The sequence below is a fragment of the Scyliorhinus torazame genome, chromosome 10, assembly GCF_047496885.1.
Source record: "Scyliorhinus torazame isolate Kashiwa2021f chromosome 10, sScyTor2.1, whole genome shotgun sequence".
Classification (NCBI taxonomy): Eukaryota; Metazoa; Chordata; class Chondrichthyes; order Carcharhiniformes; family Scyliorhinidae; genus Scyliorhinus; species Scyliorhinus torazame.
This window is the reverse complement of record NC_092716.1, coordinates 242,581,375-242,604,455: the sequence shown is the minus strand read 5'-3', so window position 1 is coordinate 242,604,455 and position 23,081 is coordinate 242,581,375. Positions and strand designations below refer to the sequence as shown.

Here is a 23,081-nt window from a genome sequence, read left to right as displayed (position 1 = left end):
ATCCAAGCAATAATAATGAAGATTTGCATGTCATGTTCCCCTGTAAAACAACTGTGTTGTGAATACAAAATTTTGACACATCTAAATGGCAAATATTCCCTAAGCTAGCCCTCCAACCATTTCATTGCAAAGCTAAACAAATACCGTCTACAATGTAATACTTAAGGTCTGAGGCAGATTACTGTTATTGAGTTGTCCATGGGAAGGTATATATTTTTATTTTCATTCCTACAGGAAAGCTATTCAAATATGCCTAATACATATACTTTATACCAGTACTTTAATGCAGTTGCTATGGTAACCTTCAGCAGCACAAGTTAGATTTTCTTGGTTATGTAATGCCTCCCACGCAATTTTCAGTAGCACCACTACTAACCACAGGCAGTCATTTCCAAAAGAAACTATAGGTTTTTCAGATTGTTTTTAAAGCAGCATTGTAATGAGCATGCAAGTTTGATGCTTGGAACTATTAAAGTTTCCGGAATGAGTTATAAATATAGACAATGAAATTATGTGAATCAATTTAATCTGCGTCTTTGATTTTATGCAGATATCCTATTACATCAACACGATTGGTTGATGCTGAGGATATGCCATTCAAGCAACACCCTGGCCTTTGGTGTAGTTTAAGTTGTTGGAGGGCAATTTGGGCATCTTTAGATATCAGAACCTGTTTAATATCTCCAGTTCCATTTTACCAGGGAAGTTAAATTCTTTAGTTCGGACTGTGGGAGTTGTCAATTATGACAGGCATTACAAAGACACAATTTGCCTCTGAGAAGCCGGGCAGAGAAACTGCATATGTTAGAATTCAAGGTCTACTCAACAATGTGTAACAGGGTACCATTGGGATGACGCCAGTGTGTCTGCTGATAACAAGCAGGGAGGGCTGATAGACAGCATCCGTGCCTCGACAAGAGCCATTAAACAGCAGAGGAGGAAGGATTGATGGCTACACCCCACCAATATCACTGACTACAAACCAACATACTTGCCTTTGTGATGATTGGATAGTTTAATTAAGCATGTGATGTGATTGGTTAATTATTCTCATACAATATGCATGATGTAATCTTAATCAATAGTCCTAATTGGACACAGATAACTGGTAACAAGTAATTGGCAGATGCTAATTTCTTGTAATCGAATCTTGAAGTATAACTCTGTATTCTTATTAAATCTGGGCTTTTTGATGTCTTCATTGAAACGCCGAGAGCCCTCGTTATGGCTTGTAAATAAACTGGATCCTTTACTCCAAGAGTCTTCGTCTGGTTTCTCATATGAAAAACATTGATATGAAAATCACTTATTGTCACAAGTAAGCTTCAAATGAAGTTACTGTGAAAAGCACCTAGTCGCCACATTACGGCGCCTGATAGGGGAAGCTGGTACGGGAATTGAACCCGCACTGCTGGCCTTGGTCTGCTTTACAAGCCAGCTATTTAGCCCACTGTGCTAAACCAGCCCATGAGTGGAAGAATGAAGTACACTAAGGTCGAATAGCTGTACTTTTCTCTGCAACAGTTACCAATGGTTGATTTTTAAAAAAATGCTTCAACAATGGTTATCTAGCAAAGGTGTGGGGAGTTATGTATCTGACACGCAAGCAGTCCAATGGCAGTTTACTTCATGGTCACCAGCAAATTATGGAAATACCAACATTCAACCTGGACTAACAAAACGGGGTAGGTTGCTCACGAATTACAGAGTTTAATAACATAAATACTGAAGTGGTTAAATGAGAGTAAAGTCAAATATGTTACGATTCTGATGGGTGGGGTATGCAGTCTGCCTAGCCCCATTACTCCACAGGTCACAACATTAGTGTAAATGCTTAATTCACTCACCAAAATGGCCAATTGTTTACCCTTGCTAGTTAGACCCAGAACAGAGGAGACTTTAACCAGGCGTCTTTCAATAAACTCAGAATGATTGACTTATTGCAAAACAAATCTTTAAAAAAACAAGGTACAAAAACTGGTTAACACACAATTTGGAATTTGGAAGTGTAATTATCTGTCGTTTTTAAAATACCCCAGCACACGCGCAGTTCCTCTCTAAAACCGAAAGGGTTTAATTCTGTTCTGGGCGGCATGTTAGCACTGTTGCTTCACAGCACCAGGGTCCCAGGTTCGCTTCCCGCTTGGGTCACCGTCTGTGCGGAGTCTGCACGTTCCCCCCGTGTCTGCGTGGGTTTCTTCCGGGAGGTGTTTCCTCACACAAGTCCTGAAAGACATCCTCGTTAGGTGAATTGGACGTTCTGAATTCTCCCTCATTGTATCCGAATAGGCGCTGGAATGTGGCGACTAGTGGATTTTCACAGTAACTTCATTGCAGTGTTAATGTAAGCCTGATAGTGACTCTAATAAAGATTATTATTATTACCGTTGAGAGCAGCATTTAAGCTGCGGCCTAATCTCAAACTGACATTCTACCAATTTGCAATATAAATAATCATTGTTTGCTTTATTGACTAGACTTGCACTTATCTATATAGAATTTCTTCAACAATTTGTCTCACAACCAGCAGCAAAATGCACTTAGAAAATGTTTTCAATATGGCAAAGCATCTCAAGAGATGCTTCAAAAGGGGAGTGGTGGCACTGGGGGAGAAAGAGGCAGAGAAAGGAGAATTGACTGTTCAGGGACTGGGAGGAAGGAGCCTGTTGGAGAAATAGATATTCAGAAGGATTTTTCAGAGAAGGAAGGAGGAAAGAAAGAGAGAGAGAGAAAGAGAAAATATGTAAAATAATGTTGGAAGAGACAGGAAGTAATCGAAAAAGGGAAAAGCCAAATAGGAAAGGAAGCAAGCAAAGAGGGCACTCAGTAGAGCGTGTATCTTAGCCACACTGTGGTAACACAAATGTTATTACAATTAAGTAGCTCTTCATAGCGTCTTTTCCCTGCCTGGTTGATGCTCTGTAAAGGCAAAGCTGTACTAAAAACATTTTATCAAGAGTTTCCATCGCAATGAGAAGGCTTCAGGCCAATCCACAAACACAACAACCTGCTCTGAAAGCTCTGCTCACATTTTGACAGCTTCGTCAAATTGCACCACAACAGCTAAGACAACCCACAACATTCCAAAATAATCAACAACATTCTAAATCAAACAACCTACAATTTTCTTTAAAAAGGTCACTTTGTCCCATCTCCTACCTGTGGGTGTCACGGTGGTACAGTAGTTAGCACAGCTGCCTCACAGCGCCAGCGACCCGGATTCAATTACAGCCTTGGGTAGTTGTCTGCGGAATTTGTATGTTCTTCACTGAATGATCATATCATTTCACTCAACACCAGCTTAGACTTGGTACCCTCTATTATGCTTTGCATATTTTGTCATGATGTTCCTTGTATTGTGGTGCCTACACCACTGAGACACCAGCTGCATACCCCCATAAGTCTTCAGAGGTGATTAAATATTTACCTGAAAGATATTTCTGATGCAGACACTTGTATAGTAGGAGAAAGGCTTCTAACTGGAGCAATGCGTTTAAGTTAAATAGTGGCCTTTCAAAAACAATATGTGTGTAGTTTCTTTCAAGCAATGTGTAGGATTTCATTTTTATTGACAAGAGAAAACAATGTCATGTGGTGAGGAAGACGGAGATCAAATATCTTGAATAAATGGCTATTATGTTGGAGAAATGTTAAATAGTTAAATAATTAGCTGGGCATTAATAGAATCCAAGCCGATGGGTGAAGAAGTCAAAACCAAGACACAGAACTTTTCTTTACTGAGAGAATTTATTGACTTTGTTCTGTCTGCGGGTCCAGCGGAGATTCACACGGATGATCCCAGGAATGGTAGGCCTAACATACGATGAACGTCTGAGGATCCTGGGATTATATTCATTGGAGTTTAGGAGGTTGAGGGGAGATCTAATAGAAACTTACGAGATAATGAATGGCTTAGATAGGGTGGATGTAGGGAAGTTGTTTCCATTAACAGGGGAGACTAGGACCCGGGGGCACAGCCTTAGAATAAAAGGGAGTCACTTTAGAACAGAGATGAGGAGAACTTTCTTCAGCCAGAGAGTGGTGGGTCTGTGGAATTCATTGCCACAGAGGGCGGTGGAGGCTGGGACGTTGAGTGTCTTTAAGACAGAAGTTGATAAATTCTTGATTTCTCGAGGAATAAAGGGCTATGGAGAGAGAGCGGGCAAATGGAGTTGAAATCAGCCATGATTGAATGGTGGAGTGGACTCGATGGGCCGAATGGCCTTACTTCCACTCCTATGTCTTATGGTCTCCTAGATCTCTTCTCATACACCCAGTGTCCCAATGCGGTTTCCTCCCGCAGTCCAAAGATATGCAGGTTAGGTGGATTGGCCATAATCAATTGCCCCTTAGTGTCCAAAGATGTGTAGTTTAGGTTAAGGGGCTATTGGGGTGGGGCGGGGGAATCGGCTTGGATGGAGTGCTCTTTCAGAGGGTCGGTGCAGACGCAATGGGTCGAATGACCTCCTTCTACACTGTAGGGATTCTATGATTCTAACCTTAGCAGATCCTTTAAGAAATTCCAGATGCCAGCACGGTGGCGCAGTGGGTAGCACTGCCACCTCACGGCACCGAGGTCCCAGGTTCGATCCTGGTTCTGGGTCACTGTCCGTGTGGAGTTTGCACATTCTCTCCGTGTTTGCATGGGTTTCGCCCCCACAGATGTACAGGCCAGGTGAATTGGCCACGCTAAATTGCCCCTTAATTGGAAAAAATGAATTGGGTACTCTAAATTTATGTTTTAAAAAAAGAAATTCCAGGATCCACAACTTCGTCAAAAATGAATCCGTTTTTTGTCGGTCTCTACTCTTTCATTGAAATCTGTCCATTAGTTTACAAGATATATTGTTTACAGAGAAACAAACAATAAACAGGGTGAAAAGATTACCTCTGCCCACCTCCAGTGGTGGAGGTAAAAAAAGAACAAAAATGGAGAAAGAGAAAGAGAAAAAGTAAGAGTCTGAAAGAGCACGTGTTGGGAAAGAGTTCAAGCTACAGCTATTAGCTCTGCCATCAACTGAATGAAGGGTCACAGTATGGCAGTGTCAAAAAATTGGAGGGTTCCAGTTGAAACACGAGAAGGTGATGGAAACAGGATAGAATGACGCAATGAAGGGGCATGTAAACAGTATTAGGACATTGAAATCAATAATATGGCAAATGGAGACAGGATATGGACAGTCATAGAATCTCATGGAAATAGTGGAGTTTTGAAAAGTAGTAGTTTGTGTTGAGTGGGTGTCAGTAGACTAGCAAGACAAAAACTGAACAGGCTGAGCATGGAGGTGACAGGAGTCTCAGCATTAGTGAAAGTTAGCTCATAATGGATGTGGCTGACGTTATTAAGTTGAATTTGGCAATCGTCTTGATGGGCAGCTGTGGGGTTGATACGCTGCCCAGAGAGCGTGAATGTGCACGCACTGGGTTCAACTTGAGCAAGCAACCAGAGAGTAGAATGTGAGTCAGATGTTAGGCTTCAGAGCTTCCAATATATAATTCAAGCTGATGGCTTTGATCTTAAGTTATTTATTATTTTATAAATGTTTTAGGAGTTTTAAACAGAATGATTTCAATGCAGAACTCAAAATCCTCCACTTGGAACTAGGTTAAATAGAGAATGCAGCTGTAATTTCATCTACGTTTATTTAGGTCGCTAATGATACTAAAATAAGTGGACAAGAAATGGGCCAGGATGGCCCATCACTGAATCAGTCCTGAATGATTGCTACAGTGATTGGTGAGGCAATGTATTAGATCTACTTTCAGTGCAACCTTCTTTAAAAAGGGAAGGAGGGAAGATCATTATGAGACATACGTAGAGGACAAATTATTGCACCAATGTTTATATGCTGTGCGTTTTGTTCAAATACATCTGTTGCAATCAAAAACAAAACAATGATGCATTAAGTTCTAACAGTCTCAAAACAATCACTGTTCACATTTCCACAGAATGGTACTACCGCGTGATAAAATTACAGACCATATTAGTCAATAGCAAGCTGCCAAGGACACTTTACATTGAAGAATAATTCTGAAATCTTGTAGCCAGCTTTGTAAAACCTGTGAGAAGGAAACATCTTGGCTATATTTGAAAATTGAAAAATTACAATAACTTTGGCCACAATTGTTATTACCCTATTAACAATGCAAAGTATTGCAACTAGCTTTGGAAAGCTATTACCAAGAGTATCTCTCAATCAGAGAAAATTGGAAAACACTTTAGTTGTTGGAAATACAGCTAGACGACAATGATTCCAGAACCTATTATCATAGAATTATCATAGAATTTACAGTGCAGAAGGAGGCCATTCGGCCCATCGGGTCTGCACGGGCTCTTGGAAAGAGCACCCTACCCAAGGTCAACACCGCCACCCTATCCCCATAACCCAGTAACCCCACCCAACACTAAGGGCAATTTTGGACACTAAGGGCAATTTATCATGGCCAATCCACCTAACCCGCACATCTTTGGACTGTGGGAGGAAACCGGAGCACCCGGAGGAAACCCACGCACACACGGGGAGGATGTGCAGACTCCGCACAGACAGTGACCCAAGCTGGAATCGAACCTGGGACCCTGGAGCTGTGAAGCAATTGTGCTATCCACAAGGCTACCGTGCTGCCCCTGTGCTGCCCCCCTATTGCAAGTCTTTTATCTTAAAAAGTCATAACTCAAATTTTGGCTGTTTTCCAATTTACTGATCTTCAGGAGTCACACGATTGAAATACCTTGGCCTGAATTTCATGCACGCCATTGGCAAGTTTTTATGTAGGGAAAGTGTGAAAGTGATGGAACGGGATTTCCTTTGCGTCACCGTCCATCCCAACTCGCCAGATGATTCAGAGGGGAACTCGCTTGTGCATAATTAATGAGGTGCCAAACACAGAATCTGGCACGGAATCCCACCATTTTGTCCTACGGGAAAGGCGCCCGCCACCAGCCTCCAAAACAGAATTCCATTCCTGGAGCTGCAGGGATGAGAGCGCTGTCAGCCAATCAGACTGGTTGTCAGCGTTCTAAGGTGGGAAATACTTCTGAGACAGGGGCCGAAGTCCCACCTGCGGCGTGAAACGGCTGTGAAGCAGGCAGATCGGAAGGATATGTTCCCCCACTGACGATTCAGATACCCTTCCATCCCAAATATTCAGGCCCTCGTTTTCTTTTTTAAAAAAAGTTTGATAATTTTAGTATTCTTTGTACTTTTGGTAGCGCAGCCCCTTTAAGGGGGCAGGCCAGCTGGACCATGTGACTGGCTCGGGGCCAATCACCTGGGAGCATTCGAACCCCGGTCAATAGCGAGTTTGCACGGGCCCCTGTAGCAGGGGCTGGGCATCGTGGATCCCGGAGCTGAAGAGAGCAGACCCACCCTATTATGTTGTGCATTTTTGTATATACCAGCCTTTGCCTTTTGTTAATAAACCCCTTTTTCTTTTACTACTGAAAGCCTCAAGAGTGTTTCTCAAGCCATCACAGTTCTCCCCCTTGTCTGTTTTAGGTCGTGTTGAAACATCAAGCTCTTTTACCTGTTTAAAATTTAAGTGCTGATGACACTGCTGCTTTGGATAACCTACTAATTTGTGAGAAGGAGCTGAACTACAAAGAAGTTAATAATGTGGAGTACTTCAGTAATCTAGTCAATTCAGGTGTTAATGTAAAATCTGCTCCAACACAAGGGTCATCAACATAAATGGTTTTGAGACAAAATCATTCTAAAATAATCAATGCAAGTAAACAATGACAAGTTTAAAAAAAGATCTGATAAAGAATTAAATTGAACCTAATGATTTATTGTTATATATTCAGGACATCACAAAGTAACCAAATAACTTCATTAGTTTTGAAGTGTAGTCACCATTATGTAGACCAAGGGTTTTGCGAACTTTCCAAACCGTGGTAGCCCTATTGACCTATCAGGGGCACTGGGGAACCCCAAGCATTCTCATAATGTCGACACCCCTTTTCCTGCCGCGAAATAGGTACAAACATCAAGGGTGGGATTCTGTGATCCTGAGGCTAATTGTTGACGCTGTCGGAAATGACGTCGGGTTTCTCGACGGTGTCAACACGGCCTCAGAATCAGCAATTCTGACCCCTACAGAAGGTCAGCACGGCACTGGAGCGGTTCACACCACTCCAGCTGCTGATCCCGGCATCAACTGGGCGCCGCGGGATCCGCGCATGCGCAGTGGCACCGGCGCCAACGCACGCATGTGCAGTGGCTTCCTTCAACGTGCCGGCCCCGACGCAACATGGCGCAGGGCTACAGGGGTCGGCACGGAAGAAAGGAGGCCCCCAGCCAGAGAGGCCGGCTGAGAATCGGCGGGCCAGCCGCGTAGAGCGGCTCCCGACCGGCGCTGCGCCAACCACTCCGGCGCCAATGGCGCCGATTCTCCGCAGCGTGCCAGCGGCGTGGCGCGATTCGCGTCGGTCACAGGGATTCTCCAGCCCGGCCCCGGGCTGAGAGAATCCCGCCCCAAATCTAAACAAGTCTTTTCTAGCTCTATCTAGGAATATATTATGCACAAATACATTCGCCAGCTACATGGCCCTCTCACATTAACCTCTGGCCAAACCACCCTCAATGGCCCCTTAACATTAACCCCTGAAAGTAGTATCCACTTTAGGAGTGGGTAATCTGGTAATAATTAAAAATTCATGAAAATTATTCAATGGGAGGAATGATGCTGAAAAGCTGATTCTCATATCTGGCACACACACCTCTCTCTCTCTCAAACACATACATACACACCTCACTCCCTCAGGTCCTCTCTCACACACATTCACCCCTCATTGTCACACACACACAAATACGCTCAACCTCACACACACACACCTCCTCAAACACATCTCATCCGCACCTACACACGCTTATCCTTACACACACATCCTCGCACACACACACATCCTCTCATACACACACACACATCCTCTCTCACACACATCCTCTCACACACACACACATCCTCTCACACATACACACACATACTCTCTCGCACACATCCTCTCACATATACACATTCTCACACACACATATCCTCTCACACACATATCCTCTCACTAACACACGCTCTCACACACACACACACGCTCTCACACACACACACACGCTCTCACACACACACACGCTCTCACACACACACACTCTCACACACACACACGCTCTCACACACACAAACACATACGCTGTCACACACACAAACACACACTCAACCTTTAGGCCGTCAGCTTATCTTCCCAGCAAGTGAGGTCAAATAAATCAAATGGGTCAATCAGAGTAAAGCCTCTTGGAGCACTGTATGCTGATAGGCTGACTAGCCAGCCTATCAGCATCCAGGGCTCTAGGAGGCCTTGTTCTGCTTGGCCTATTTGATTTCTCTAATTATTTTTAAACTTTGCGTATTGGAACTGGTGTTTGCCAGTCACTTGATAGCCATCAGCTTCGCGGAGCCCCTGGTGTAAACCTCACAGGCCCCAGTTTGGGGACCCTCTGATACAATCAGAAATACACAATAATGTCCCACAAACAGTAGATCAGATAAACTACCAACTAATCAATTTCTGGGACTATGGGTTGAGGTTTGTTTGCCAGGATATCAGTAGAAATTTCAGCTCCTATGTGAATGGTGCCATGGATTTCCTTAAATTTCCACTTGAATAGGCAGACACGGTATTGGTTTAATGTTACATCACAGACTGTGCCATTCCCTTTGAAGTGTCTGCCTCGATTATGTGCTTAAACCACATAGTGGGACTTTGATGGCGTGATTTTCTTTTTAATACATGGGAGTAGAAGTCATTGACATTAATGTTGCTATTCTCTTGACATTCACAGAATAAATTCTCGAGATGACATGAAGTTAAAACTACATTCTTTATTTTCTTTGCATTCTAGGCTCAGCCTGTTTACCATTTTAGAGTTTGAAGGAACATTAAAATAAATTGCCACTGACAGTCTGGAAAAGAGCTCTGAAGACTAGCTTTTTGGACAATTTAAATGTCAGTATGAATTTTTGACGAATCTTTAAGCAGAGCTTGCCACTGCATTTCAAAATACTGATCACGACGGAAAAGGTGGGTGAACAAATATGAAGATACAAAAGCTAAAAGTAACAACTTGCATCTGTAACATACAGAAACATTTGGAGGCATTCACTATGGGTAAAATATGGGCCGGTGCAGACTTGATGGGCCGAATGGTCTTCTTCAGCACTGTAAATTCTATGATAAAAGCAGAGCAATAGGTGCTAATCCACGGAAGAGAATTTAAGTTGGGTGAGCACAAGCTTGCCCGAAGAGATACCAAGAAAGCTTTTTTTAAAAAGGTGAAAAGACGGGGGTTTAGTGAGGGAAATGCCGAAATAGTTAACGACTCAGCCATCAGAATTGAGAATCTTAGATGGCCACAAGAGGGGAAATCATAAAACAAACAGGTAGAAAATGAATTCGAAGATTTTATTTACTTATGCAATTAAATGCAGAATTACCAATTTTGATATACGGTACAAGGAAATAGCTTGTGAGTGGACGCTTGTTCGTGGGGTGACTGCGCTCTCACAGTAAATGCTCTAGAGGACATTCAGCTGCTTGTAAATCGCATTCCCCTTGCCTCAGAACACTTTGGCCTGACAATAAGCCTGAAGAAGGCAGGGATATTGTATCAACCCACCCCAGGCCATGTACCTCAAGACCCCACAGTCACTTTCAACAACATACCCTCTGTTCAGTATCCTCTCCAATAACACTACGCCGGATAAAGTAAACAATCATCAGCTAGCAAATGCAAGCTCAGCATTTCGTAGGTTCACTTACAGATTTTTAAGAGTACTGAATTTGTCTCAAAACAAAGATCAAACTCTACTAGTGGTTTTTACACTACTTCTTTATGGGTGCGAGACTTGGACAACCTACTGGAATCACATTAAACAACCAGAAACATTCAATTTCCGCTGGTTGAGATCTATTTGCAACATCAGGTGGCAGAACAAAATCCCCAACACTGAGGTTTTTGCAAAGTGCTGAGTACCTGGCATCAAGAGCATGGGGGGTCCCGCATACCAAAGGCGGTACTCTATAGCCAGCTGAGCATTGATCCGCAGCACAGGACATCCCAAACTTGGATATACAGACATTCTGTATAGTTTGCAAGCTGTATCCCAATGTACACAGAAAAAACAGCATTGGGCAGACCTAAATGGAGAGAAATTTCGACTTTCGAGGACAATAGCATCAAGTGCCTTCAGGACAAGCGGGCACGACACAAAGCAAAGTCTCAAATCATCCCTCCAACGCTGACTTCATACGCAGTATTTAATTTACAAAAGATTTTTCCAATTAAGGGGCAATTAAGCGTGGCCAATCCACCTACCCTGCACATCTTTGGGTTGTGGGAGCGAAACCCACGCAGGCACGGAGAGAATGTGCAAACTCCACACGGACAGCGACTCGGGGCCGGGATCGAACCCGGGGTCGTTGGCAATGTGAGGCAGCAGTGCTAACCACTGTGCCGCCCCAGTATTTACAACCGGTAATCCAAATCGAGACTGGCCCTAATGTCACTCATCGGATGACACCAACTTAGACTGTAAACCATTTTTGCTTAACCTTACCTAACTTGCTGAACTGGGTTGTGATCCGGTGCAGGCGGAAGTTGAAAATCATGGTCCTGACGTTGTCGCGGAACCCCAACACTTTCAAGGCGTTTAGGTTTTGGAAGGGTCAGCAGAGGGGGAGTGAGTGGGAAATGCAGTTAGCATCAATTAGCAGCCACACAAGCTCTTTTAGGAGTTCAATAAGAAGCTTGGTAGTTAGAAATTGGAATTTTTAAAATGTTTTTTTGGCGAGCCCGATCAGTCTTATGCACATTTTTGGATTTTCCATGGGGCCTTGGTAAACTGCTTTGCATTCGTTTCTAAATTTAGTCTCGTGTCCAACAACCATTGACACAAGCGCCACTCCTACTCTTCTCCTCCATGACTGCTTTCTGCCGTGTTCCACCGCGAGGAGCTGCCCAGCAGCAGCCCTCAACACTTGTCTTTGCCGCTGACGTCAGGCAGGCAGCTCCTGGTTCTTGGAGCTGCTTGACACCACTAATTGGGGCGCCGAGCTCGCCTCTTGCCCAATTAGACCTTTTGCATTTAAAGAAAACAGTAGCAAGATTGTTGCAGCTCGGGAATGGGGTTGGAACTGGGCAGTCATCCAAATGTCAGGTTCCCAACTCCACATTCCAAATCCAGTCCCATATCTCACAAACCAAGCATTGGAAAGATGGTGGAGTACTGGTAATGTCACAGGGCTATTAATCCAGAGGCCCAGGGCTATTGCTCTAGGAACAGCAGTTCAAATTAATAAATCTACAACAGGAAACTGGTCTCAGTAATGATGACCATGAAAACACGATCGATTGTCGTGAAAGCCCATCTGGTTCATTAATAATCTTCAGGGAGTTAAATCTGCCACCCTTAGCTGGTCTGGCTGACATGTAACTCCAGACCCAGAACAATGTGATTGACTCGTAACTGCCCTCTGAAATAACCCAGCAAGCCACTCAGTTCAAAGTCAATTAGCAATGGGCAACAAATGCTGGTCTCGCCAGCAATGCCCACATCCCATGAAAGAATAAAAAAAGAAAAGATCACAATCCACAGATTAAATTTACATTGTGGTGATGATATACTCCCTCTCCCCATTCTCATGTCTGAGCACTCAGCCTCTGTAATGGCATACCCACTTCACCGAACAAGCACAGGTTAATTGGACATTCTGAATTCCCTCTGTGTACCCGAACAGGTGCCGGAATGTGGCAACTAGGAGTTTTTCACAGTAACTTCATTGCAGTGTTAATGTAAGCCTACTTGTGACAATAAATATTATTATTATTATATTGAGCAATGTCACTGGAAATCTACCAGTCTTCTAAATAACCTGTTTCGTTCTGTAACGTGTGGAATGTTAATTATCCACATTCCGGTTACCTGACTCCTGATTATCTTAACATTTTGCCACAGACGACTTCCGGTGGCATAATGTAGGGGGAAGACACGCGTGAGGTGGTTCCCACTAGCGCACTGCACCTTTTGCCCCTTTTCTTGATACCACAGGCTGTTTTCTCTTGGAAACCCACACAATTAATGTAATAAGGATCCTCTTTGACTGAAATGCCCCAAAACGTCAGGGAAAAGAAGGTGGAAAGCAGAAGTTCGTCGACATGTCTGACAGGTAAAATGGCGGAGTCACTCTCCAGTCCTCCGGCCACTCCACTGACGGCCGAGGTGCTTTCCAGCACCTTGGCGAAGATGTTCGAAAAGCACAGGTGAATTGTGGCGGAGGACCTCCGGAACTCAATGGAAGAGACGTCGGCCCCCATTCGAGAGGTTCTGATGAAAACCAATAAAACCGTGGAAACCCATGGAGCCACGATAAAAGATATGAAAATGAAAAAATGAAAATCGCTTATTGTCACGAGTAGGCTTCAATGAAGTTACTGTGAAAAGCCCCTAGTCGCCACATTCCGGCGCCTGTTCGGGGAGGCTGGTACGGGAATGGAACCGTGCTGCTGGCCTGCCTTGGTCTGCTTTCAAAGCCAGCGATTTAGCCCAGTGAGCTAAACCAGCCCCTTACAAAATGCAAGTGGCCATTTCGAGCCACAGTGGTTGGATTGCCTCACTGGAATCGGAGCTGTCTTCAGCGGACAAAGCGTACAAATCGCTGAAGGCCAAGATGAATGGCGTAGAGAATAGGTCCAGGCGGCAAAATTGCAGCGGAAGTGAGGTTTCACAGCTTTAAGGAGAAAGAGAGGGTCCTAAAGTGGGTGAAGAAACACCGTGACTTTAAGTGGGAAAGCCACGCCATCAGGTTCTATCAAGACGTTGGTGCAGAGATGGCGAAGAAGAGGGCTGCGTTTAATAGAGCCAAGACCGCCCTGTATAAAGGTGGAGTCTGGTTCAGTGTGGTCTACCGTGCTCGGTTTAGATTAACTTTTGCAGGAAAAGACTATTTCTTTGGCGCACTGGGCGAGGCGGAATATCTTGTAAAAAAACACAAGTTGGGCGTGGTGTAATTGGGTTTTTGGTTCTGAAGAAGGCCGGGTTGAATTGTTGCATTGTTGGGGTTTCATGGTTGTCCTTGTATTTTCTTGTTCTCTATGGGGTTGAATTTTTATGTTTCTTTGTTAGATGTGGGGTTTAGCTCTGGGTGGGATATCTATAGATTTCCCCTCATTCAGTCTTCTGATCTGGTTAGGTGGTTATCTTGGGTGGGCCTGTTTGCTGTACCTTTTAAGTATACTTTGAGTAATTCCTCTTGGCGCAAATGGCTGACTGCGGAACGAGGGAAGGTGAAAGACCCCTAATTCGTTTGGTCACCTGGAACGTTAGGGATTTGAATGGCCCACCAAGGGTATTTGCTCACCTTAACAGCTTAAACTCTGATGTGGTGTTTTCACAAAAGACCCATTTGCGGGTCAGAGACCGAACCAGGCTGTGAAAGAGGTAAGACAGGTTTTTCATTCGGGTTTTGATGGTAGGGCCAGGGGTGCAGCGATTGTTTCCGCCCATCCTCACACAAGCCTCTATTAATCCGCCCATTAAATGAGGCTTTTGAATCATTCTATCGTGATCTTTATAGATTGCAACCTCTGGCGGATGGATTGGTCATGTCTGACTTTTTGGATAGCCTATCCAACCCAACTGTGGAGGTGGAGAGAAGTGGTGAGTTGGAATTCCCGTTAAACTCTGAGGAAATTCAAAAATGCATTGGTTTTATTCAGACTGGCAAAGCCCCTGGTCCAGATGGCTTCCCAATTGAATTCTATGGGAAGTTCTCGGAGCAGGTAGTGCCTTTAATCCTGGACATGTTTGACGACGCCTTATCCTGGGGTTTGTTGCCCTCCATCCTCACACAAGCCTCTATCTCTTTGATTCTTAAGAAGGACAAAGACCCAACAGGGTGTAGGTCTCTGTCGACAATTGTCGGCCGATTTACGCCGCCTGCTAAATGTTGTTCTTTTCCCTTCCTTGGTGCCCGAACCACAGGTGATTGTTGACTGCTTCCCTAGCTGCTGAAAAAGCATTCAATGGAGTGGAGTGGGAGGTTCGGTTTTGGCCACAAATTTATTTCTTGGATCCGGCTACTGTATAAGGCCCCCACTGCATATGAGTGTCCTGAACTCTGGTTATTTTTCGTTGAATAGGGGCACGAGACAGGGATGTCTAAGGTCTTGCTCTTGTTTGCTTTAGCAATAGAGCCACTTGCTATAGCACCGATGTCCTCTGTTAAGTGGAGGGGGATAAATCGGGGAGGGGTGGAGCATCAGGTATCCTAATAATAATAATAATAATAATAATACTCGCTTATTGTCACAAGTAGGCTTCAATGAAGTTACTGTGAAAAGCCCCCAGTCGCCACATTCCGGCGCCTGTTCAGGGAGGCCGGTACAGGAATTGAACCCGTGCCGCTGGCCTTGTTCTGCATTACAAGCCAGCGGTTTAGCCCACTGTGCTAAACCAGCCCCTTTATGCAATTGACCTACTTCTCTATATTACGGATCCGGTGCCCTCCATTGTCGAGATAATGAAGTTGCTCCATATTTATGGCTCCTTTTCTGAACTTGGGCAAGAGTGAATGTTTCCCGGTCAACTTCCCTGGGAGGAGAGCCCAACTGGGGACATTACCTTTTCGTTTTGCCAAAGACTGGTGATCGTTACCTGGGGATCTGGGTGGCTCACAACTGGGCCTCACTTCATAAATTAAATTACACTACTGTGGTGGACAGTAAAATCAGACGTGCAGAGGTGGGATAGCCTCACCGTATCCTTGATGGGTAGGGCTCAGACTATCAAAATGAACGTGCTCCCGTGATTTATATTTCTTTTTCTGTGTCTCCACATTTTTCTCCCCAAGTCCTTTTTTTACGAAAGTCAACAAATTGATGTCCTCTTTTATTTGGGTGGGGAAGACTCCCAGAATCATGGGGTTGTACTCCAAAGAGACAGACAATCAGGGTGCGTGGCCCTACCAAATTTATTGTTTTACCATTGGGCAATATTCAGAAGATATTGTTGTGGTTTAGTGATCCCGGTTCCATATGGCGACAAATGGGAGCAAACTCCTGCACTGCTTCTAGTCTTCCTCCGATAGTTACTGCACCGTTGCCTTTTCCCTGGTGAGATTTTCCTCGAATCCAAGTGGTGGTCTCCACCCTGAGAGCTTGGAAGCAGTTCAGGCAACATTTCAAGCGCTGCTCCTTGACTTCGCTAACCCCCATCTGCAATAATCATCTTTTCCTACCAGCTGGTTTGGACTCGACGTTTAAGTCCTTGGAGGGGAAGGGTCCGGAGAGGTTTGGAGACTTGTTCGTGGAGGGGAGGTTTGCTAGCTTTAAGGAATTGGCTGAGAAATTTCAACTGCCCGGTTCTAGTCTTTTCAGGGAATTTCAGATTCACAATTTTTTTTTGCAAGGCTTTCCCCTCTTTCCTTTGGCACCACCTTCTTCCCTGTTGAAGATGATTTTGGCTCTAGCTAGACCAGACGGGGGTCTATTTCGGACATATATGGCCATGTCCATTCAACGGATTCTGTTCCGTTGTGTGAGGTTGAGGACGAAATGGGAGGGCGAATTAGGTCCCATTCTTAATGGGCAGGCGTGGAGTGACGCCCTCCACAGGGTCAACTCCACGTCGTCATGTGCTCGCTGAGCTTGATTCAATTTAAGTCTTGCACAGGATGGACCTGGCCAGAGCTAGAATGAGCGACTTTTCTCCAGAGTTGAGGATAAGTGTGAGCACTGCTCTCGCGGGCCGGCTAATCGTACACATATGTTCTGGTCCTGTCCCAAGTTGATAAGCTTTTGGGCCGCTTTTTTAACACCATGTCGGAGATACTCCGGGTAGATTTAGATCCATATCAGCTGGTGGCCATATTTGGGGTCTCGAATTGGCCTGTGCTTCAGTCTGGGGCAACGGCGGATGTCCTCACCTTTGCCTCGTTGGTAACCCGGAGGCGGATTCTGCTTGGGTGAAGGTCTCCTACTCCACCTAGTGCCTCAGCTTGGCTGGGTTCGACAGTTGGAGGGGTTCTACCTGAGATGGCAACCATTAATTCCCTTTTTAAGGTGTTAGTCACCATCTGCTGTAAGGGGATTTAGTTTAGTTTTCTGTGTTAAAGTTAATGTGTGTCTTGTTTTTTTTTTTGTTTCTCTCTTCTATGGTGTATTTATGTTTCATTATTTCGGGTCGTTATGTTTAATATGTAAAATCTTTAATAAATATATTTTTTAATAAACATGCATGTGACATCTTGGGCAGGATTCTCCCCTACCCGGAGGGGTGGGTGATCCCGGCGCCGAGGAGTGGCGTGAACCACTCCGGCCTCGGGCCGTCCAGAAGATGTGGAATCCTCCGCACCTTCAGGGACTAGGCCGGCGCCAGCTGACGCCAAAGGGCCTCCGCCAGCCGGCGAAAGTTGGCGCCTGCACGGGAGCGTCAGCGTGTGCTGGCGTCATCCCAGTGCATGCGCAGGGGGGGTTCGTCTCCGCACCGGCCATGGCAGAGGTCCACAGCAGCCGGTGCGGAGGGAAAGAGTGCCCCCACGGCACAGGCCCGCCCGCGGATCGGTGGGCCCCGATCACGAGCCGGGCCACCGTGGGGGCACCCCCTGGGGCCAGATCCCTCCGCGCCCCGCCGAGGACCCTGGAGGCCGCCCGCAGAGCCAGGTCCTGCCAGTAAGTACCAGGTCTAATCGTGGGCCAGAGAATCGCCGGGGAGGGGGGCTGCTGCTAGCGGCCGCCGACCAGTGCGGCGCGATTCCTGCCCCGCCAAAACCCCGGCGCCGGAGAATTCGGCAGCCGGCGGGGGCGGGATTCACACCGCCCCCCGCCGATTCTCCGAACCGGCGGGAGGTCGGAGAATCCCGCTCCTTGTCTTTAAACAACCAACTAACATTTTTTCTATTATGTCTAGTGTGCCTTCTTTTATAAAATAAACATGGTAATACTTTTGTCAATATTTTTATTGCAGTGTCTATAGTATTGCTGTGTTTGTACACGCATGATCAACTCTTGTTTTCTTGTCAATAATCACTATCATTGAATCATAGAATCCCTACAGTGCAGGCGGAGGCCATTTGGCCCATCGAATCTGCACCAACGCTCTGAAAGTGCATCGCACCTAGGCCCAAACCCCACCTTATACCCTTAAACTCAGCTAGGGACTAATTAGCATGGCCAGTCCACCTAACCTGCACATCTTTTGGACTGTCTGCTTTGATATTCCCCAATTACAGTAATAACTGAGATTGTACTACATCTACATGATGAACACAATTTTATCAGAATGAAACAAAGGAATACAATTCTAAAGTGAATCTCCTTGTCTGTAGAACCAAAGAATCCCTACAGCGCTGCGGATGGAGGCTATTCAGCCCATTGAGTCTGAACCGACCCTCTGAAGAAGCACCCCACCTAGACCCACTCCCCTGCCCCTATCCCCGTAACCCCACCTTACCTGCATAATCTTTGGACATTAAGGGGCAATTTAGCATGGCCAATCCACTGTGGGAGGAAACCGGAGCATCCGGAGAAAACCCACGCAGACACAGGGAGAAGGTGCAAACTCCACTCAGCCAGTCACCCAAGGCTGGAATTGAACCCGGATCCCTGGTGCTATGAGGCAGCAATGCTAACCACTCTGCCAGTGTGTGCTCTGTTTCACAGAGACATGGCTCACCCCTGCCTCACCGGACTGTGCCATACAGCCTGAAGGCTTCTCAATTCACCGGGTGGACCGCACCGTGTCATCAGGCAAAGCGAAGGGTGGAGGGGTGTGCCTCCTCATCAACTCCTCCTGGTGCTTGGATGTGACGACCCTGGCGACCTACTGCTCCCCGGACCTGGAATACCTGACCGTGAAGTGCCGCCCATACTATCTTCCACGTGAGTTCACTTCAGCCATTATCACAGCGGTCTACATCCCACCCCAGGCAGAAGTGAGGAAGGCCCTGGACGAACTGTACACAGTTATAAACAACTACGAAACAGAACACCCGGAGGCCTTGTTCATCGTGGCCGGAGACTTCAACAAGGCCAACCTCAAGAGTGTACTGCCAAAATTCCACTAGCACATGCCCTGACCCACCAGGGGCGTCAACACTCTTGACCACTGCTACTCAAAAATCGAGGGCGCCTACCGTTCCATCCCCTGACCGCACTTTGGGAAATCAGACCATAAGACGGTACTCCTTCTCCCGGCATACAAACAGAAACTCAAGCGGGAGAATCCAGCTAGGTCATGCAGTGCTGGTCCGAGGAAACAGAAGAGCTCTTACGTGACTTCTTAGAGATTGTGGACTGGTCCATATTTAAGAACTCAGCAACCAACTTAAATGAGTATGCCACCACCATCGCAGACTTCATCAGCAAATGTGTGGACGACTGCATGCCAAAGAAAATAGTAAGTACGTTCCCCAACCGGAAACAATGGCTCAATTGCGAGATTGACTCCCTACTGAAGGACAGATCTGAGGCGTTCAAGTCAGATGACCCTGACCGATACAAGAAATCCAGGTATGACCTCCGCAAAGCCACCCGAGATGCCAAGATAGAATATCAAACCAAGTTAGAGTCACAGGCAGGCTCTCGGTGATTGTGGCAAGGACTAAACAACATAACGGGCTACAAAGCGAAGCCGAGCACTTTCTCTGGCAGCAGCGCACCCCTCCCCGCTGAACTCAATGCATTCAATGCTCGGTTCGAGCAGGTAACCAACAATCCGCTGTCGAGTGCCCCATCAGACCACAATTCACCCATACCCACCATCACAGCTTCCGAAGTCAGATCGGCCTTCCTGAAAGTGAACCCTCTGAAGGCGACGGGCCCGGACGGGACCCCTGGTCGTGCACTCAGAGCCTGCGCGGACCAGCTGGCAGAGGTGTTCGCGGACATCGTTAACCTGTCCCTACTCCATTCCGAGGTCCCCACCTGCTTCAAGAAGACCACCATCATACCGATGCCAAAGAAGAACCAGGCAACGTGCCTCAATGACTACCGACCAGTGGCCCTGACTTCAGTCGTAATGAAGTGCTTCGAGAGGTTGATTATGAAGCGCATCACCTCCATACTCCCAGAACACCTTGATCCACTGCAATTCGCATACCGCTGCAACCGGTCCACATCAGACACCATTTCCCTGGCCCTATACTCATCCCTAGAGCATCTCGAAAACAAAGACTCCTACATTAGACACTTATTTATTGACTACAGCTCCGTCTTCAACACCATAATCCCAGCCAAGCTCATATCAAAGCTCCAAAACCTAGGACTTGGCTCCCCACTCTGCAACTGATCCTCGACTTTCTCAGCCACAGACCACAATCAGAAGAATAAACAACAACACCTCCTCCACAATAGTCCTCAATACCGGGAGCCCACAAGGCTGCGTACTTAGCCCCCTACTCTACTCCCTGTACACACATGACTGCGTGGCAAAATTTGGTTCCAACTCCATCTACAAGTTTACTGACGATACGACCATAGTGGGTCGGGTCTCGAATAACGACGAGTCAGAATACAGGAGGGAGATAGAGAACCTAGTGGAGTGGTGCAGCGACAACAATCTCTCCCTCAATGCCAGCAAAACTAAAGAGTTGGTAACTGACTTCAGGAAGCAAAGTACTGTACACACCCCTGTCAGCATCAACGGGAGATGGTTAGCAGTTTCAATTTCCTAGGGGTGCACATCTCCAAAAATCTGTCCTGGTCCACCCACGTCGACGCTACCACCAAAAAAGCACAACAGCGCCTATACTTCCTCAGGAAACTAAGGAAATTTGGCATGTCCACATTACCCCTTACTATCTTTTACAGATGCACCATAGAAAGCATCCTATCTGGCTGCATCACAGCCTAGTAAGGCAACTGCTCGGCCCAGGACCGCAAGAAACTTCAGAGAGTCGTGAACACCGTCCAGTCCATCACACGAACCTGCCTCCCATCCATTGACTCCATCTACACCTCCCGCTGCCTGGGGAAAGCGGGCAGAATAATCAAAGACCCCTCCCACCCGGCTTACTCACTCTTCCAACTTCTTCCATCGGGCAGGAGATACAGAAGTCTGAGAACACGCACGAAATTACTTAAAAACAGCTTCTTCCCCCTGTTGCCAGACTCCTAAATGACCCTCTTATGGACTGACCTCATTAACACTACACCCTGTATGCTTAATCCGATGCCGGTGCTTATGTAGTTACATTGTATACCTTGTGTTGCCCTATTATGTATTTTCTTTTATTCCCTTTTCTTCCCATGTACTTAATGATCTGTTGAGCTGCTCGCAGAAAAATACTTTTCACTGTACCTCGGTACACGTGACAATAAACAAATCCAAACCAATCCAATCCAATCAACCCTCTCTAATTTTTAGAAAATAGTCACACTTACTGGAGGTGGTTTTTTCCTCATTTCAAAGTTCCTGGTTTCCCCAAAGCTGAGTGATGCAATGACAGGTTTCCGTCCCAGCGATGGTTCATCATCGCTATGCCAATCAATGCTGTCTTTGCCATTTCGGTACAGATTGCAAAGAAGAGAATTAAAGGTGTATCCAGTCACTTCCTCAATATGATCTTTCAGCATAGTCAGCAGAGGGTGCCACTAAATGGAACACAAGAACTTATTATCAGATCATTTTTTAAAAAAACACCGGTATTCCAAGGATAGCAATTCAGGTGGGTAGTTTGTTTTAAAAAAAGTAAAACAACATACATGAGGGTTTGCTTTCATAGCTGAGCGGGAGTATGTGTAAGGGAGGTCTCCATACCAGGCTGTGAGTCGCGGCTCTTGATATGATCTATCTGTAGCACATAAAATATTCACGAGTGAAAATAACCATTATAGAGTTCCAAATATACCACACTATAGTCTTTTGCATCAACACTTAAAATAGGATGTTCAGAACATAAAACAGGAGTTACTCAGAGAAAGAACCAGCCACAATTTTTACTCACGAGCATTCAATGACTGTACTGTAAAGTGCATTAATATAAATTGAGCTTTGTAGTGATGCCCTCCACAATCAAATAGTCTGTTCACTTTACAAGGTACCAGGAGCTGACAATGACTGTGAAAATAAGTTCCTTCAGGTAGGTTGAATTTCTTTTAAAAGGTCTGTATTATTCTTTTGTCATTTTAGGGCATGTTTCAAAAATCTTAGATTCACACCACAAAACGTGTGATAGAAGCAAGTGATCTGATGGAATAGTTGCATTTGATTCACTTCTCCTCCTCTCCCTAAGCATTAAGGCAGCGTACCCTTTTGAATAGTTTATCCATGTTTCATATTGAAAGGAACTCTAAGGGGGGCTTCCTTTGATACACTGGCGCAACTGAAATTACTCACAAAGAACTTCTGAAATGAAGAGAAGAAACAGGAAAACAGGAAGCAGACACTGGGCAATCTGTTTGGATAGAGAGGTGACACCAAAGTACGCAGTGGTCACCATTTAATGAAACAGTTTAGGAAACACCACTGTTTCACTCGGTGAAACGTTTTGTTTATTAGCCACGTTAATTCCAATGTTGTACTGTATAAGATTATATTAATTAAAATACATTGGACAATTGAAAGGTTTGGCCCATTCAGAAAAGTGCTGTTCAGATAAATATTTTACACCAGTGTGTTTGCGACTCTCTTTACAATCCTCTACTGATAATGCTCTTAGTGTGGGGCGGGGAATAGAAATAGTTGTAAAATGGAGCAAATTTCAATATCCACACTATAAGAAACAAATACATTTAGAATATTTATTTAGTACAAGCTTGCAATAAAAACAATTACATTGTATTGCAAATATTTTCTTATTCTCAATAAGAGTAAAGTTAAGATTGAGATAGGGAGGTAAAGAGAACAAACAACAAAGGGAAGAGGTGAGGACGAGCCTCACTCTAACTTCTCTATATTGTGAGGATGGATGTTATTTAAAATAAATCTTTTTGGGGAATTTTGTTATTCTGTAAAGAAGTGTGTGTGTGTAAATGATTTAATTAAACTGGGGAAAGGTTAGTGGAGACAGCTTGTGTGGGAGAACTGAGAGTGCA

At 45.3% G+C, this 23,081-nt stretch overlaps 1 protein-coding gene across 3 annotated transcripts in view; it reads right to left on the bottom strand.

Moving 5' to 3' along the window:
* alkbh3 (alkB homolog 3, alpha-ketoglutarate dependent dioxygenase) overlaps positions 1–23,081 on the bottom strand; it is an 86,161-nt gene that overhangs the window by 23,432 nt on the left and 39,648 nt on the right. For all 3 annotated transcript variants that reach the window (XM_072466619.1, XM_072466621.1, XM_072466620.1), the window contains exons 7-8: positions 21,750–21,838; positions 21,429–21,638 (exon numbers count right to left, since the gene is read on the bottom strand). In XM_072466619.1, coding sequence (XP_072322720.1) covers positions 21,429–21,638; positions 21,750–21,838 — 299 coding nt within the window. The remainder of the gene's footprint in view (positions 1–21,428; positions 21,639–21,749; positions 21,839–23,081) is intronic.